This window comes from Protomyctophum parallelum, assembly GCF_964188405.1.
Source record: "Protomyctophum parallelum genome assembly, chromosome: 18".
In the NCBI taxonomy this organism is placed as follows: Eukaryota; Metazoa; Chordata; class Actinopteri; order Myctophiformes; family Myctophidae; genus Protomyctophum; species Protomyctophum parallelum.
In genome coordinates, this window is record NC_139716.1 from 20502648 (window position 1) to 20521104 (window position 18457).

At 46.4% G+C, this 18457-nt stretch overlaps 1 protein-coding gene across 1 annotated transcript in view; it reads left to right on the forward strand.

Annotated features, from left to right (window-relative positions):
* The window catches only part of exoc6b (exocyst complex component 6B), a 132998-nt gene that overhangs the window by 48032 nt on the left and 66509 nt on the right, over positions 1–18457 (forward strand). Inside the window, exons 7-8 of the mRNA XM_083788736.1 lie at positions 11132–11296; positions 14785–14853. Coding sequence (XP_083644862.1) covers positions 11132–11296; positions 14785–14853 — 234 coding nt within the window. The remainder of the gene's footprint in view (positions 1–11131; positions 11297–14784; positions 14854–18457) is intronic.

Consider the following 18457-nt stretch of genomic DNA (forward strand, 5'->3'; position numbering starts at 1 on the left):
AGGGTGCCGTTAAGGGCTTTTCTTTTCTCACGGAAAGTGACTGACGCGCCTAGTGATTCGTTTTCAATGAGAGGCTGGTTGCGCAGGTAGGGGAGGCCCTGGCACAATCTCATCTCCCATCGGCCAGGAGAGTGCCAAGCGGGCGCTCTCCCGTGAAACTCCGGTCGTTTCGTGGTCGTTTCAACACACACGCACGCGCCCAGGGCCCTGCGTCAAAATCTGGATCGTGGTTGGCTTTTTTTCTCTCCCTACTACTCGACCCACAGGACAATGATTTGACTTATTGCCGAAGCATTGCGATCTTCAGATCGGTAGTCACATTCGTTCGTGTATTTCTCTCCATATTTTGTATTTGAGAACTGAGAATATTTCCGAAGCTTATACTGTGATCATGAAGTGGGGTTTTTTTTATCCCACAATGGAAGGAACACGTTATTTCAACCAGTTCCTTTTCCCCTCCCATCAGGCTGGCCAGGGGGGGAGGCATTTTAGAGCAAGGGGTTCTCAAAGTTTTCGTGACCCCCCAGGTTGAGAACCCCTGGTTTTTAGAGCATAGACCTATTCTGAACTGGAACCCATTTTGGTGTTAGCATCATGTCGTGCTTTAGCTATTGAAAAATAGCAGATCTACAAGCTCATAGCACGCCACCGAGTGGCGCGCTACGAGCTTGTAGGTCTGCTATTTTTGAAAAATCGAAGAACGACTGACATTTTTAGAATCTGATCTCTGGTCAGAATGGGTTAATCAGACCAGTGTGTGTCCAGTGGAAACCTCGTATGAATCTGATCTCAGGTCAGAATGGGATAGACATAAATAGGTAGACACGGCCCCTCCTCTGGCTCCGGGGCGGGTGTCTCTCTGGAAGGCACCATGGAGGCGAGCTTTACGGAAAGGGGACGTTCGCTATAGGCCAAGCAGAGGCCATGGTCAAAGTTTGTTTTCTCATGCCAATAAAGCTCCCTTGGATTGAATTAGTCCACAGTAGGCATGTAACGATATATATCGTATATAGATATATCTATATTAATCCCGACGATATGAATCGATTCGTTGAAATTATAGTAACTTTCAGTAGTAGAGCACTGTAATAATAATAATAATATTAAACTTTATTTATATAGCACCTTTCATACATAAATGTAGCTCAAAGTGCTTTACAGAGCAGAAAAAATAATAAAAACAAAAGCAAAACAAAACAGCATTAAAACAGGCATGCAGTTAAAACAATAGGACAATAACGCAGTGTCAAATCAGGAGAAGGCAGTGGTACAAAGATAAGAACAGATAAAATAAGGCAACGACATTAAAAAACAAGCAGTAATACAATACAGTGAGGACGTGAATAACAAAAAATAAAAGATCACTTAAAAGCAATGTTGTAGAGGTGGGTCTTGAGCTGAGCTTTAAAAATGTCTACAGAGGCTGCCTGACGAAGGTACAGTGGGAGCTTGTTCCATGCCGACGGCCCCTAGAAGCAAAAAGCTGCTTCCCCGTATGTTTTAGTTGCCATTTTTTTAGGCAAAGCGAGCAGGCCAGCAGTGGAAGACCTTAGGGGGGCGGTTTGGGACATATTTAGGCAGGCAGTCATGTAGGTAGGAAGGTGCGAGACCATTGAGAGCTTTATAGACAAGTAACATAATTTCAAAATCAATCCTAAAAACAACAGGAAGCCAGTGCAGTGATGCCAAAACTGGAGTAATATGTTCTCTCATCTTAGTTCTAGTTAAAACTCTAGCTGCTGCATTTTGGACAAGTTGTAATCTGTCAGTTGTTTTCTTAGGCAGTCCTGAAAAGAGCGCATTGCAGTAGTCAAGCCGAGAAAAAACAAAGGCGTGGATTAGCGTTTTTGCATCGTCCAAGGACACGTGAAATATTTCTAAGGTGAAAAAAGGCAATCTTGGTAACATGAATTAAAATTCAATTCATGCTCATCAAGGAAGGCAATTATGTTTCTGCACTGTCAAAAGTAATGCTACTTCTTTTGCAATGTAGTTAAATAAAAAATCTCAGGGGGGAAGATAAATTATATAAAATGTAATCGTGAAAAATCGTATCGTGAACCTCATATCGTGATACGAATCGTATCGTGAGTTGAGTGAATCGTTACATGCCTACTGCCTAGTCCACAGTAGTCACTTGAGTGGTAGCGACGATCTGCTATTTTCACTCATTTCTGGGTCACGGCCTGACATGTTTGGGAACCACGGTCATAGATGACTGTACATCACATGCTGGCCACATAATATCATTCCGAGATCCACATACCCGTTCGCATGTGGCAACCCGAGAGATATGGAATACGGCGTCCGCCAGTTAACTCTTTTGATGCCATCATTGGCGCTGTGGTTTCCCTTGCCAACAGAATGCACGGGCTCCAGTGATTCACCCCTGTGAACCGGAAGTAATAATCAGGTTATTTCCGTGTAGGCCGCTATAGTTACTACTCTTCTGTTGGAAGTGCTAATATAATAACCACAAGGTCGTACTGATTCTTTTTTATTGAGCTCCTAACATTGTCCCTCACCTCATATCAACTCAATCTGAGCCTCAATTCAGAGAAAAACGCTTCTAACGATTGCGCCAACTATGAAACCTTGCGTTTTTGTCATGTCATGTCACACTCAATTTTGTCACTCAATTTGTCACGTCATATATTGTGGCCAGGTCTCGTGACATCACTATGACATCATCAGGGATCATATCATAGTAAATGCGATCTGCTGTCGCAATTAAGCCCATATATGGAGATCCCTGATCAATATTAGTCTATGGCTCATTGGATACATGTCAGAACCTGTTCTGACATTCCATATGTTGATCCTTCCCCATCCATCCTTCCTCTTCGATGTCTCCCTTTTGACCGATACCTGTCTATATAAACTCTAGACGGGCCCGCCCCAAAGTTATTAGTGCAGCCACGCCCGGCGAAAACTTGAGTCCTCAACAGGCCTGAAAATTAAGGCCCGGCCCTACCTGGGCCCAAGACTCTGCCACGCTGCCACCCTTAGATCTCCATATATGGAGCTGACCTGTTCTGACATTCCATTATGTTGATCTGACCTCATCAAACCCTGTACACACGCTCCATATATGGCCAGTGCACACAGCCTGCGCTTCTCGCCCCCAGCAGGCGTCTTACTGGTAATGTATATGTGGACGGAGCGGAATCATTTCAATGACGTCGCACCACGGAAGCAAGCGCTGTCTATCGCTCTGTAAATATAAGTAGTATTAATTCTGGATAAATAGAAATGACGAGATTCTCGACACTGTCGCAGGTGGGGTTTAGTACTTTACCCGATGTCGAGAAATCTCAACATTGGCACAAATTGAGCACTTGCTGTCGTGTCTCCATTCCAACCTGGAATGTTAACTGTGTTTATTTCCCCCCCCCAGACATAAACGGCAGATATTGTAACTCGGTTCTAATAGAGTTTGTCTGTTATACTCGCGACCACATCCCTGCTGTTTCTGTTTAACTGGGAGGTTGACGTATCAAAAGCCCTTCTCTCTCTCCCGCAAAGCCCGGAGCATCACGGTACACTTAAGTTCCCCCCGAAAAATGGAACTGCTTATATTTGTGTTTATCTTTTAGCGTCCTCCAGCTCAAATTCTTTCCGTGCCTCGGGTCCTCTTGAGTCACTTCGAACCGACGGTATGAACCTCATTTGCATACGACATTCCTTTCAAAATGGGAGGATATCGGCATCGCTGAAAGGCAGATGGACAAACAAATTAGACAAATGAGACACACCTGTTTGTATGAACAGTACAGCACATACATTGTTTCCATCTCTGCGTTCGGGGTCTTCACCTCCAATACTGAGAACGGTGGAATCTGTCTTTCTTCACCTGTGGGTGTGTGCGTGTGTGTTTTCTTTTTCAGTTCTTTCTTTTCTCCCTCTCTCAAGAGTATGAACTGCATGTGTCAGGTTAGATCTGATCTGAAACTCAACAAGTTTATTTGATTCATTCATTGTTATTGTGGCATGGCTCTGCCGTCTGACGCACAAGTCAAGTCAATTGAAAGAATCCAACAGAATGCATGCCACTTTGGGATGGCCACTGATGGAGGACAGACTTCATATTTCCCTGCTGTCTTTTGTCAGAGGTATTATTGCATCTAAAGTTCAGCTCTGATGAACACACCTACAATACCAGACATTCAGCACAAGGTCTTTTTCCCATCTCAAAAACGAATGCAATGCAACACACAGTAATATATAGAGCAATGAAAGAGGTGCAGTGTCTTCCATCCATAGTCTTGTAAAATGTATTTAATATGTTGTAATTGTAATGTATTTTATGTGTGGACCCCAGGAAGATTAGCTGCTACTAAGGTAGTGTCTAATGGGGATCCAAATAAACAAATAAAGGAGCTACCCTTGTGTTCGCGTAGCTCAGTCGGTATGGAGCTCTCGCCTTTTGGACCTCAAGTTCATGGGTTCGGTCCTCGCCGGGCACCGCCAACCCAGCCCATGAGTAGCACGGCTTGGTGCAGCAAGTATACCGGGAGCTGATGGTAGGTGTGGTGCTCCACCTCAGCACTGTTGTTTTCGTCGACTAAAACTAAGACGAGAAAATGTTCGTCGACTACCTTTTTTCACTGACGAAAACTAAATGGAAACTAAATGAAAACTAAGCTATGGTGACTAAAACTAATCAACAGATAACAGACTCAACAGATAAAAACTAGACTAAAATGTTAGGAAGGGACTAGTGGACAAGAGATCCAGTATAAGTCATTTTACACTTGGTTTGCATGCTGAAAATACAATATTTTGTAAAATCTTGTAAAATCAGTCATTTCGACGGCATCAAGGCCCGCCGAAACACATTTTAGTCGACTAAATCAACTGTAGATTTAGATTTAGTGACTAAGGGCGCTTTCACACCGGACATGTTTGGTTCGTTTAAAACGAACCATGGTCCGCTTACCCCTTTGGTTCGGTTGGTGTGAACGTGCATACGAACTCTGGTGCGGATCAAAGAAACGAACCATGGTCCGCTAAAAAAGGCCGAACTCGGTTCGCTTCCAAACGAACCACGGTGCGGTTCGTTACTGGTGTGAATGCATTCGGACTTTATAGAGGACCAAATACAGGACGATAGGCAAAATAGCCGTCGGGCGTCGGCAGTTGTGAGGCTGCATTAATAATTATAGTTATAAAAGCATGTATTTTTTTACGGGGATCATATGACAGCTGACAGTCTGATTTTAATAGTAGACGCATACAGTATATGTCGAGGCGCAGCGCAGCATACGAGGTTCACATGCGCAAAATGTACAAGTTATCGACATGGAATGGTGCACGGTATGGCACACGATGTTAGCTTGTAGATCTGTTTATTTTAATCATGCGCCGGCCGCCGCCACGCATGCGAATCTGCGATGCATGAGTCTTCATGCGAGTTTCTCTTTCAACTTGTGTCCCCTCCTTTTTGTGTGTGTGTGTGTGTGTGTGTGTGTGTGTGTGTCTGTGGGCGCGTGGGCGCGCACGCACATGAGGGGACTGGGGGAGAGACCCATATATTTATATGGGAGAGACGCAGAGACAGAGAAATATTTAAAATCATCCATGTCGCGCAGGCCGCAGGTATCGAGAAAAAGCCAATGTTAAATAAGCTATACACATGTGGTCCCAAATGATTAATTGATTACATCACTATAGCAAAAGACGTAAAACTAGGTCAACTCAATTAGCTGCAGCGGAGCTGTTCTGACTTGAAGCTCAATAACCAACTGACCAAACCATAAGATGACATGGAAATGCCCGCCGCGGCGCCGATTTGATGCGCAGAAATAACATGGGTGAAGGTGCACACATGGAAGAAAAGTCCTTTTTATCGGGGATACCTTGTTGTAGGCTATACGTCTCCGTGAATTTATGCATCAGCATTCAGCAGCAAGCACATTATTGTTCAAACACCTGCTCCTCTGTTCATCTGTTGCTCTTATTTGGCTAATAAAATAATTAATAAGAATGAATGCAATAGCAAGTTGTTGCTGCCTGTCATGTTGCTGTTCTCTTCTCTCTCTGTGTGACTGAAGGTTGCCCCTGCAAAAATTGTAGACAGTGATTTCCCCTCATGTTCTTTTCCCCCCCACTATTTGGTTCGCTTAACATGTCCACGTGTCATTTGTTTACATATTTGGTACGCTTTACAAAGTCCAGTGTGAACACCAAACGGACCAAAATCAAAATGCAAATATTTGGTCCTTGGTCCTTGATCCGGACCTTCTAAGCGAACTTTGGGTGTGAAAGCGCCCTAAGACTAAATGGAAACTATTCAAGATACTATGACTAAAACTAAAATCAAAATGTACTGCCAAAAACAACACTCCACCTCAGCAATCCATCTCCCAGGGCATAGACTCCCACGTGTTACCGGCTGATACTGACAATAATTTCAGCAATCATTTCCCCAAAAGTTTATAGCTCTGAACTTGGTAGATCTGCTTTTGGCTTCTGTGGCCCCCCTAATACATGGAATTAACCCATTTAGGCCTGACGTCAGATTCTAAAAATGTCTGTTTCAAAAATAGCAGACCTAGCCACTCGCTATGATGTGTATGATCTACAATGAGCTTGTAGATCTGCTATTTTTCAATAGCTAAAGCACAACATAATGCTAACACCAAAAGGGGTTCCCGTCCCAAAATAGCCACATTGGTATACCGTCGTATAGTCGTTTTAAAACCTTGGTGAGCAATATGTAACTGTTTTAAAATTTGTCTTGGCTTCTATTTGTAACCTATGTACCGGTATGTAATTCATATGTATAACTTTTCCTGATCTTCTGATGTATTGTGGTGTTTTTTTTTATATGATATTGTATTTCTCGACCTAAAATGAGTTTAATTACTCAGTGTAATTTTCGAGAATAAATAAATAAATAAATAAAAGCCACTCCCGACCCACTTTCGAACAGGTCGGGGTAATTTACAAGACCCTACATCGTCTGTGCCCCCCCCCCCCCCCCTGAGTGAATTCATTAAACGAAAGCCCGATAGGGGAATCAGGACACAGCCCGCACTGGGGGGACAGGAGAGACGTTAGGACACATGCCCAGGACACAGCCCGCATTGGGGGGACAGGAGAGACGTTAGGACACATGCCCAGGACATAGCCCGCACTGGGGGGACAGGAGAGACGTTAGGACACATGCCCAGGACACAGCCCGCACTGGGGGGACAGGAGAGACGTTAGGACACATGCCCAGGACACAGCCCGCATTGGGGGGACAGGAGAGACGTTAGGACACATGCCCAGGACACAGCCCGCACTGGGGGGACAGGAGAGACGTTAGGACACATGCCCAGGACACAGCCCGCACTGGGGGGACAGGAGAGACGTTAGGACACATGCCCAGGACACAGCCCGCACTGGGGGGACAGGAGAGACGTTAGGACACATGCCCAGGACATAGCCCGCACTGGGGGGACAGGAGAGACGTTAGGACACATGCCCAGGACACAGCCCGCATTGGGGGGACAGGAGAGACGTTAGGACACATGCCCAGGACATAGCCCGCACTGGGGGGACAGGAGAGACGTTAGGACACATGCCCAGGACACAGCCCACACTGGGGGGACAGGAGAGAGACGTGAGGACACATGCCCAGGACACAGCCCGCACTGGGGGGACAGGAGAGAGACGTGAGGACACATGCTCCTTTTTTTCTGACAGATTATGCTTATATTATAACTAACCTAACCGAGTACACATGGGGCGGCATATAGGGAGGGTGCCAGTCTTCGTTTCAGGCGGTCGGCCCGTGGGTATAATTCTATTCCTCCAAGTCCAGGGAAGAGTGCATCCATCTGGGGGGTCCCTGGGGGGTCCCTGCCCCCCCCCCCCCCCCCGGGGGGTCCCTGAAGTCAGAAGAGAAGATTTATGTTAAAAAAGATTACATATAATGATTAAATGGACCGTCGAATGAACCTCGTTTTGACCAGAACGTTTTCATCTGGGACGAGGAATCGGAGAAATGGCGATAGAAAGAAACCGAAACATTGAGGTGTGGGTGCGTGCGCCGACCAAGAAGACGCATCGCCATTGCTGTTTACACCATCACCTAGCAACGGAGTGCCAATGTAAGTAGCATCACAACGTGATCCATCATGAGCACTGTAACAGACCGTTGGGCGTAGATCCACACCAATGGCGCTGGGTCGGATTAATTCAAATGACGTAGGTCTACGCCAAAAGCGGGGGATGTGTTAAGTAACTTGCTCAACACTGGGTGTGGCTGACCTGCTGGCAGGCCATATATGGATATACCGCAGCTGATGACATCACTGCTATGACCTCACCGCTGTGACATCACTCTGGCCAGCAGGATAAAAGTCACTGCAGCCTCAGAGAGAGTCCAGATAAAAATCGGACCAGATGAAATCTTGTCCAATAATTTCCAACTTTCACCAAATCTTCAAGACTCAACTCTTTGACTTCTCTTCAAGACTCCTCCGAGCCAAGATTCATCGAGCTCTAGAATCTAGAAGCGTACTTCATTGGCTCTCTCTTCTTTTCTACTGAGCTCTTCGTTCTTCTACAGAGAAGGAAACCAACAGCTTCACTTCAGTTCACCATCAACTGTCGAGTTAAGAAATGTTTTCCTGGACGTTGCATCAGAAAGGATCACCAAAGGAACATGGTGCTGCTGTAGCGGTGAGACACGAGCTGTACTACTTTGGATGGAGGGGTGACGGGAAAATAAGAAGAAGAATGATTGGTGTGCAGCCTGAACAGTGCACAGTGCAGGTCTTCAACTTGGTGACTACGCTGGAAGAAGTTGACCACAGTGGACTCACTGTGGAGGAGGAGAACCTCCCCTTGAGGTTCCCTCCATGCGCTACGGCTTCACAGCTGTGCTGATTGAAGATACTGTCTACATATGGGGAGGGAGGGAGTTCTGCACACTCAGGTACTGCAATCTGCTGTATGCCTTTTATGTCGACGCCCACAGATGGTTCAAACCACAGGTTTCTGGGACTGTTCCAAAGGAGAGGATAAACCACTCAGCCTGTGTGTTGGGGAAGGTCATGTTTATTCATGGAGGAGACACCAACCTGCGTGGAATAACTAATGGCATGTACAAGTTGGACACCAGCACAATGGTCTGGTCTTTAATTAATACGAGAGGAACTCGACCTCCTGCCTCAGTAAGTCACTATGCCACCATCATCGGGAAAAATATGTTTGTATTTGGGGGCATTGATTGGTACAGTGTCTACAACACCATCAGAGTGTTTGACACAGAGACCAACCTCTGGCTAGACACACCTTCTACACGGTCATATGACAGAAGATGTCAGTATTCAGCCTTTACATACAATGGAGAGGTGTACATATTTTATGGAGACAGCTATAACCAGTACCAGCCCTTCAATGATGTGTGGAAATTCAGTCCAGAGACCTTCTCCTGGAAGAGGGTTGAGCCCAAGGGGAACGGCCCGCCCCCCACATATAGGATGTGCTGTTGCATGCTGGGAGATCGCATCATCATCTTTGGAAGAAGACAAACACCTGGTGACCTGTATGTCTTGGACTTTAGTCCTCGTCTGAAGACGGTGTGTAAGCTAGCAGTTATTCAGTATGGTCTGGAGCAGTCTGGACTCCCACACAACATCAGGTGGGAACTGGCAACCATGACTACCAACAGCCAATAGGAACTGGCAGCCATGACTGCCAACAGCCAATAGGACCTGGCAGCCATGACTAGCAACAGCCAATAGGAACTGGCAGCCATGACTAGCAACAGCCAATAGGAACTGGCATCCATGACTAGCAACAGCCAATAGGAACTGGCTACCAACAGCTGCTGATAAACGACCACGGGTGTTTTCAATGAATCCAACATGGTTAATAATAATAATAATAATAATAAACTTAATTTATAAAGCACCTTTCATGACACGACTGCAGTGCAAAGTGCTTTACAAGACAAATAAAGTACAAAGTATATAAAACAAAAAATATCAAACAACATAACAATTCACAATTAGGGTCACAATCAGAACAAGTAGTTCTAACAAAGTACATAATAAACACAAAATCAATTATTGAAAATGCACTTTACAATTATGAGGTGGCACTATTTTTTAAACTTCACCACCAGCTAACCACCACAACAATATCATTGTTGCAATTTGTACTGTATATTGCTATTTGTACTGTATATTAAAAATACAGTACACATTGCAATAATGATATTGTTGTGGTGACAAATGTTGTGTCTTTAATGTTCAGATTGATTTAAGAAGGACCCCAGTTACCCTAATGGAAACAAGCCATAGTGCTTTCTTGGGTTATAAAATCCTCTTAGCAGACCTTGCATTGAACTGTAGGCTACGTTCCTGTGCTTCTTTTGGCGGGGAAACGGTTAAAGATGGAGCGCCGTGATTTCTGTTTTGTATGCGTCTACTGTCTATGGCGTTAACGTTGCTCTAATAGACACCAGGTGTGGGTATAATATTCAAATATGTCTTTCCTTTGTATTTTTGGTTTCTTCCTGAAAGCTGAAAGCCTTTGAGTCAAAAAGGCCCAATCGAAATGACAATCACAATATCATCCCTTCCCCAAACCCCTCCCCCTTTATCATACAACGGCAACAACTCGAGGAGACTGCAAAGTGCCGCACCGGCAAACAACATTTGCCACAAAATGTCCTCTCAGTACAGGGCTGTGTAGCATGGAATGGCCTTCCTCTGCTTATAAAGGGACTGTGCTACGTTTCCCTCTTTTAAATACAATCTGAAAAAATGGTTGCTTGAAAACCAAAGCTGCAACCATTTCTGATTATTTTAGGTGTATTTATTTTTTTATGCTGTGTTCCCTATGTAATGTCATGTAAATGTATTCCACTGTTTGACTGTTTTTCTGCTTTGTGTGTTTCCTGTGAGGACTGCGGATGGAAATTAGCAACTGTGCTATATCCGGTGTATTTACGTCCATGTGACGTCCATTACTATACATTGTCCTGTCCAAATAAACATATAAAGTAAAACCTTTTGTCATCATTTAAGACATTTGCGGTCTCAGGTCTCAATGGGTTGACCTCTAATTGTGTGTGTGTGTGTGTGTGTGTGTGTGTGTGTGTGTGCGTGTGCGTGTATGCTGGTTGTAGGCGCAGCACACTCACTCGCTGGACAGTTCGGTGGCCGTGCAGCCGAGGACCGTGATTGGTCGCCGCAGCAGGAAGGGCTGGATGGAAAATGACGGACAGTTCGGCAGTCCAATGACAGAACAGGACTCTGGGATTCTGGACGTAGAGGATGAGGAGGAGGAAGAGGTGAGGACACACACACACACACACACACACACACCTTCTATCTACATTCTACCACAGGAGTCTGTAGTAATTTACAGCGCACAAACACGATAACTAACCCCCCCTATAGGGGTCGCCGGACCCCCTGTTGAAGACCCTTCCTCCATGGATGATGTGATGTGATGTGACTACATGTATATAAAACTAAAATTCAGATTCTGTCAAAATCTTGTTCGTCGTCCATGTTTTCTTCCCAATTTAGTCATCATGGCAATTAATTCCTTCCCACACATGTTTCTATGTGTGTTGTCACTGCTGTTGTATCCTACTGACTCACTCACCTTGCCAGTGAGGAGCCTCCACCGGGAGGACGTAGAGCCCCCCCCCCCCCTCCCCAGTCCGTAAGATTACATACAGTGACTATTATTATTACCCTCGCCACCCGGCTTCCCTCCCCAGAACAAGTGTGCGGATCAGTGTTGATTTTGACAGCAGATTCATAGTCTTATTGAATAGTTTTCATTTAGTTTTAGTCACATTTTTGTTACCTATGGAATGTTTTTAGTGTTGGTCTAGTTGTAGTCGACTAAAAAAATCACAAGATTTAATGTGTTTCGGCGGGCCTTGTTGCCGTGACTTCCGTCGTAAATGGCAGATTTTACACTTGCTGAAAATAACAGATCTACAAGTTCAGTGTGCCACACTGTGACACGCTGTGAGCTTGTAGATCTGCTATTGTCAGCATACAATCAAGTGTAAAGTGACTCGTCTTTTACTTATACTGGATTTCTTGTCCACACTAGTCCCTCTACGTTTAATTTGTTTAGGAAAAATCGATATATTTAGTCTTACAGTAGTTTAGCTTAGTTTCCATTTAGTTTTCGTCAGTGAAAAAAGGTAGTCGCGAACATTTTTCGCCATAGTTTTTGTTGACAAAATCAGCACCGCGGTGGATTCCAACACTCATCGTCCACGGTGCGCTACTTTAACGCTGCGCCACCCGAGCATCTCCGAGTCATTCTCATACGTTTTCTCCGTCATTGGGGATAAACTTCTAGAAGGTGAAATAATAGAGCGTCACAGTCCCGCCCCCTTTCATGACGACGCCAGGCCCAGGAAATAATTCCCAATGCATTTTTCCCATAGACATTTCAAAACGTATTTATTTAAAGACCTTATAAGCGTCGTACGAAGCCAACTCTTGTCGCGACAAATCATGACAACAAACACAATTTTTGGACCAAACAGATAATTACAAAGAAGAAAAACAACAAAAGCCGTTTTCTTCTTCTTTCTAATTATTTGTTCAGCCCGAAAAATTGTGTTTGTTGTCATGATTTGTCACGACAAGAGTTGGCTTTATCCGCGGCGTAAACGTCTTTAAATAAATACTTTCTGAAAAGTCTATGAGGAAAATGAACAGGGATTTATTTTCCGGGTCTCTCGAGGGGGCGGGACTGCGACGCTCTATAGTAAAATGAAACTGTTCCTCTTTTTCTTGGGACCCCCCCCTGGGGGTCCCTGCACGGGCCCCTGCTTCAAGAGCCTCACCGCCGTAGGAAACACAATGCGGGTGTGAATATTATTATGGACTCTGTTGCACGAAGCAGCACAACAACAATGGGCCCCACAGGGTCCTGTGCCGACCATGAACCCGACCATGAACCCCCCCGGCCGGACCAGACGCACATCACTTTCTTCTTCCTCGACCCATTGTTGTCGCTCGCACACATCGGGGAGACGCGGAGCGAACGCACAGGAGAAAAGAACGCTTAAATGACTTCAATAGATGTGACCTTTTCACCTTTACGGGCACTCAGCACACAACTGGACTCTCGGGTACAACAACTACTGTTTATTTTTTATTTGACTTCCTGTAAAACCTTGACACAACCTTGTTCTGGGTGTAGCGAGAGACCTTGGGCTGGAAGGAACAAACAACCACCAAACGGCATGCAGGCGGTGGGGTCACGACCTCTTGTTGCACGTGGCCGATGGTCACTGGTGACGCTGACCCTCTCTGCTCTCGCACTGTTAGCCTGTGTATTGCTTTAGGGTTTTATTTATTTATTCTTTTATTTTATTTGTATCTACATCTTCCTCTCTTTCTTTCATTCTTCTTATACTGACTCCATCGGGGTGCATACTTAGTTTAGACTAGTCATTGGTTAGACATGGGTTAAGGTTAGGTTTAGGTGTGCTGCCCCGTGGGAGGTTAGGTTAGGTTTTGGCATGGTGCTGGGCGCGCGCGGCCAAATGCCGCGCGTCGAAATTTAATTAATTCGATTAATAAATTAAGATTAATTTATTGCTCTTGTATTGCTATTGGAGACACTGGGCAGGCACTGGGGAGGCACTGGGGAGGCAGTGGGGAGACACTGGGGAGGCATTCGGGGGCACACTGGGGAGGCAGTGGGGAGACACTGGGGAGGCTCTGGGGAGACACTGGGGATGCACTCAGGGAGGCACTGGGGAGACACTGGGGAGGCGCTGGGGAGACACTGGGGAGGCACTCAGGGGGACACTGGGAGGCACTGGGGAGACACTGGGGAGGCACTGGGGAGACACTGGGGAGGCACTGGGGAGGCACTGGGGAGACACTGGGGAGGCACTCAGGGGGACACTGGGAGCCACTGGGCAGACACTGGGGAGGCACTTGGCGGGCACTGGGGAGACACTGCAGCCACTGGGGAGACATTGGGGAGGCACTGGGGAGACACTGGGGAGACACTGGGGAGACACTGGGGAGGCACTGGGGAGACACTGGGGAGGCACTCAGGGGGACACTGGGAGGCACTGGGGAGACACTGGGGAGACACTGGGGAGGCACTGGGGAGAAACTGCAGCCACTGGGGAGACATTGGGGAGGCACTGGGGAGGCACTCAGGGGGACAATGGGGAGGCACTGGGGAGGCACTGGGCAGACACTGGGGAGGCACTTGGCGGACACTGGGGAGGCACTGGGCAGACACTGGGCAGACACTGCAGGGCAGACACTGGGGTGGCACTTGGGGAGGCACTGGGGAGGTACTGGACATTTCATATCACACACACCATGATTCACTAGCCCCCTCAGCTTGGCATGGCGCGATTTATTTCAAGCATGGCGCAGCGCCATGCCAACAACATTGTGCAGGAAACCCTGGGTCTAACCAATGACTAGTCTAAACCAAAAACTGTCTAAACTAAGTACTGCACCCGACTCCATCTAATGGAACATTCCCTCATGCTCCCCATTTTCTCTCTCTCTCTCTCTCTCTCTCTCTCTCTAATTTGTTTCATCTCAAACAAAAGTACAGAAAAAATGGAGGGGATCGAGTGCAGAACCCGGTCAGCGAATAATGGCAGTCCTATTATGGTTAATATGGTCGTGTCAGTTTAACCCAGTTTAACCCATTTTGGGCAGGAACGCCTTTTGGTGTTTTAAACATTATGTTATGATTTAGCTATTAAAATAGCAGATCTACAAGCTCATAGCGCGCCCCCTCTCCCCCCCCCCCCCCTCCCAGGTTCCAGGAGCCCAGGAGCTGGTGGACTTCTCTCCGGTCTACCACTGTTTGCACATCTACACTGTACTGGTGAGTTCACCTCCTCCTTTGTCTTCTCCTCCCCCCCCCATGTTTTCCAGCTCTCCTCCTCCTCCTTCTGTCCTATCCTCTTTTCTCCTCCTGTTTTCTACTCTCCTCCTCCTTCTGTCCTATCCTCTTTTCTCCTCCTGTTTTCTACTCTCCTCCTCCTTCTGTCCTATCCTCTTTTCTCCTCCTGTTTTCTACTCTCCTCCTTCTGTCCTATCCTCTTTTCTCCTCCTGTTTTCTACTCTTCTCCTCCTTCTGTCCTATCCTCTTTTCTCCTCCTGTTTTCTACTCTCCTCCTCCTTCTGTCCTATCCTCTTTTCTCCTCCTGTTTTCTACTCTTCTCCTCCTTCTGTCCTATCCTCTTTTCTCCTCCTGTTTTCTACTCTCCTCCTCTTTCTGTCCTATCCTCTTTTCTCCTCCTGTTTTCTACTCTTCTCCTCCTTCTGTCCTATCCTCTTTTCTCCTCCTGTTTTCTACTCTTCTCCTCCTTCTGTCCTATCCTCTTTTCTCCTCCTGTTTTCTACTCTTCTCCTCCTTCTGTCCTATCCTCTTTTCTCCTCCTGTTTTCTACTCTTCTCCTCCTTCTGTCCTATCCTCTTTTCTCCTCCTGTTTTCTACTCTCCTCCTCTTTCTGTCCTATCCTCTTTTCCCCTCCTGTTTTCTACTCTTCTCCTCCTTCTGTCCTATCCTCTTTTCTCCTCCTGTTTTCTACTCTCCTCCTCCTTCTGTCCTATCCTCTTTTCTCCTCCTGTTTTCTACTCTCCTCCTCCTTCTGTCCTATCCTCTTTTCTCCTCCTGTTTTCTACTCTCCTCCTCCTTCTGTCCTATCCTCTTTTCTCCTCCTGTTTTCTACTCTCCTCCTCCTTCTGTCCTATCCTCTTTTCTCCTCCTGTTTTCTACTCTCCTCCTTCTGTCCTATCCTCTTTTCTCCTCCTGTTTTCTACTCTTCTCCTCCTTCTGTCCTATCCTCTTTTCTCCTCCTGTTTTCTACTCTCCTCCTCCTTCTGTCCTATCCTCTTTTCTCCTCCTGTTTTCTACTCTTCTCCTCCTTCTGTCCTATCCTCTTTTCTCCTCCTGTTTTCTACTCTCCTCCTCTTTCTGTCCTATCCTCTTTTCTCCTCCTGTTTTCTACTCTCCTCCTCCTTCTGTCCTATCCTCTTTTCTCCTCCTGTTTTCTACTCGTCTCCTCCTTCTGTCCTATCCTCTTTTCTCCTCCTGTTTTCTACTCTTCTCCTCCTTCTGTCCTATCCTCTTTTCTCCTCCTGTTTTCTACTCTTCTCTCCTCCTCAACCGTGCCTTCTTTTTTTCCATCTCCTCCTCCTTCTGTTATTTCATAACTGAAATGTTTTCATCCCCACCCATAACCCTGTCTGTCCCTGCTAGCACACACTTCAGTAACAACACTGCGTGTCCACCGGTCGGCTCACTATGTCTGTCCGTCACAGGTTACAATAGAAAGCTATAGTAGCTCGTTTGTACTATACACAAGGACTGTCTAAAGAGGACGAGACGCGAAGACCATATGGGCGACGCCATGTTGCTCCATGGTGCTCCATGGAAGGAAAGAAACATGCGCAGTTGAGACCAGGAAGTTGTATACATGCACACATTTGGGCATGTACGACTTCCTGGTCTCAACTGCGCATGTTACAAGTACAGCATGACGCTATAGTATGTCAACAGGGACCCCCCTCCCCCCAGTCCAACCCTTGATGCCGAGTGCCAAGCAGAGGGAGGCACTGGCTCCCGTTTTAATAGTCTCTGGTATACTATACCAGAGAGGCAGATACTATTATGACTCGGCCCAGGGAATCAAACCCCCGACCTCCCAATCTCTAGGCGGACACTCTAACCATGGGGTGCATACTTAGTTTAGACTAGTCATTTGTTAGACATGGTTAAGTTTAGGTGTGCTGCCCCGTGGGAGGTTATAGGGTTAGGGTGAGGCTTTGAGATAGGTTGTAGATGTAGGACTAATGACTGGTCTAACCAATGACTAGTCTAAACTAAGTACTGTCTAAACTAAGTACTGCACCCCTAACCACAAGTACAGTGCGTGTACTACTTTACAGTAGTTTTATATACACTTTGACTACTTCTATATTCATATCTTTATAAGTCTTACAACATGACAATCCTGGTCAGGGCTAAGCAAGAGTTATTTTTACCACTAGCGGTATCCTTGGGTACCCTTCTTGGGGCACTCCGGTCAGATACGGGTGGAAATTAAAGCAAACGTCCAGTTTTTTTTAAACAAAATCAGAATGTGCACTGTGGCTTCTCTGCCTCTTCTCTCTCACCAAGGAAACCCCATGGTTATATAAAAAAAAGCTAAACAATGTTCCGAGTGTTGCGACCAGCAGTCGAGGGGACATTACGATTTAAACGTCAGTAAATGAGTTAAACCCTATACTTTTGTGTAGTCCCCCAGGGCTGTGTTCTTGGCCACCCCTGTTTTTTAGCCCTACTCCAAATGCTGCTCAACGGTACATGCTGGCAGCTGGTATAGGTTCATATCTGTGACGATTATGTTGGATTACAAAAATGTCTGAGAAAGAGATGTATACTGATACAAAGATGCCAAGAGGTAAGTGACACAAAAACATGAGGGGTGTGTGTGTGTGTGTGTGTGTGTGTGTGTGTGTGCGTGTGTGTGCGTGTGCGTGTGCGCGTGCCTGTCCCTGATGAAAAATGAGACCCCAGGCCTTGTGCCTGGCTTCTTTCCAACTGACCTGCTTCAGGGGTGTGTGTGTGTGTGTTTGTGTGTGTGTGTGTGCAGTTGCGCGCGCGTCTGGTTTATGTGTTTGTGTGTGACTGGAAGTGAAAGCGACATGGGCGGGGTGTTGACTGGGACACGACTGGGTTTCTTGAACATTTGGTGTGTGTGTGTGTGTGTGTGTGTGTGTGTGTGTGTGTGTGTGTGTGTGTGTGTGTGTGTGTGTGTGTGTGTGTGTGTGTGTGTGTGTGTGTGTGTGTGCGTGTGTGTGTGTGTGGAGGCCTCCGGGGGTTGCGACTGGGCCAACACGGTCAGATGGGAGACTCAGTGTGTGTGTGTGTGTGTGAGGGTACAGGAAGTGCATGAACTGTGACAGGAAGGAGAAAGTGAACAGGCGAAGGAGAGAGCGGGGTTACTTAAAGGCTAATAAGAGGGCGAGAGGAAGACAGAGGTGGAAAGGTCCCGAAAGAACCATGGAGTGGTGGTGGGGACAAGAGGTGAAAGGAAGGACAGAGTGAGGGGACGAGAGAGAGAGAGAGAGAGAGAGAGAGAGAGAGAGAAATCACACTCGTGTGAAGTGAGGGGCGCTCTTATCAATCATACATCACATTCCGTGCTCAGCCAATCAAATCTTCAACAAATGTTTTCTGCCCTGGCTTTTTTTAAATCCTCTATGTATAGGCCTATGCTTTGCTCACAGCCAATCGAATCATCGCTATATGGGGTGATCATCAGCCAATCGAATCGTCGTGTTTTGTGTTCACACAAACGGACAAAGCTGGGCATGGGCGCGGGGCTAGCGCGCACCTCAGAAAAAGAGAGAGAGAGAGAGAGAGAGAGAGAGAGAGAGAGAGAGAGAGAGAGAGAGAGAGAGAGAGAGAGAGAGAGAGA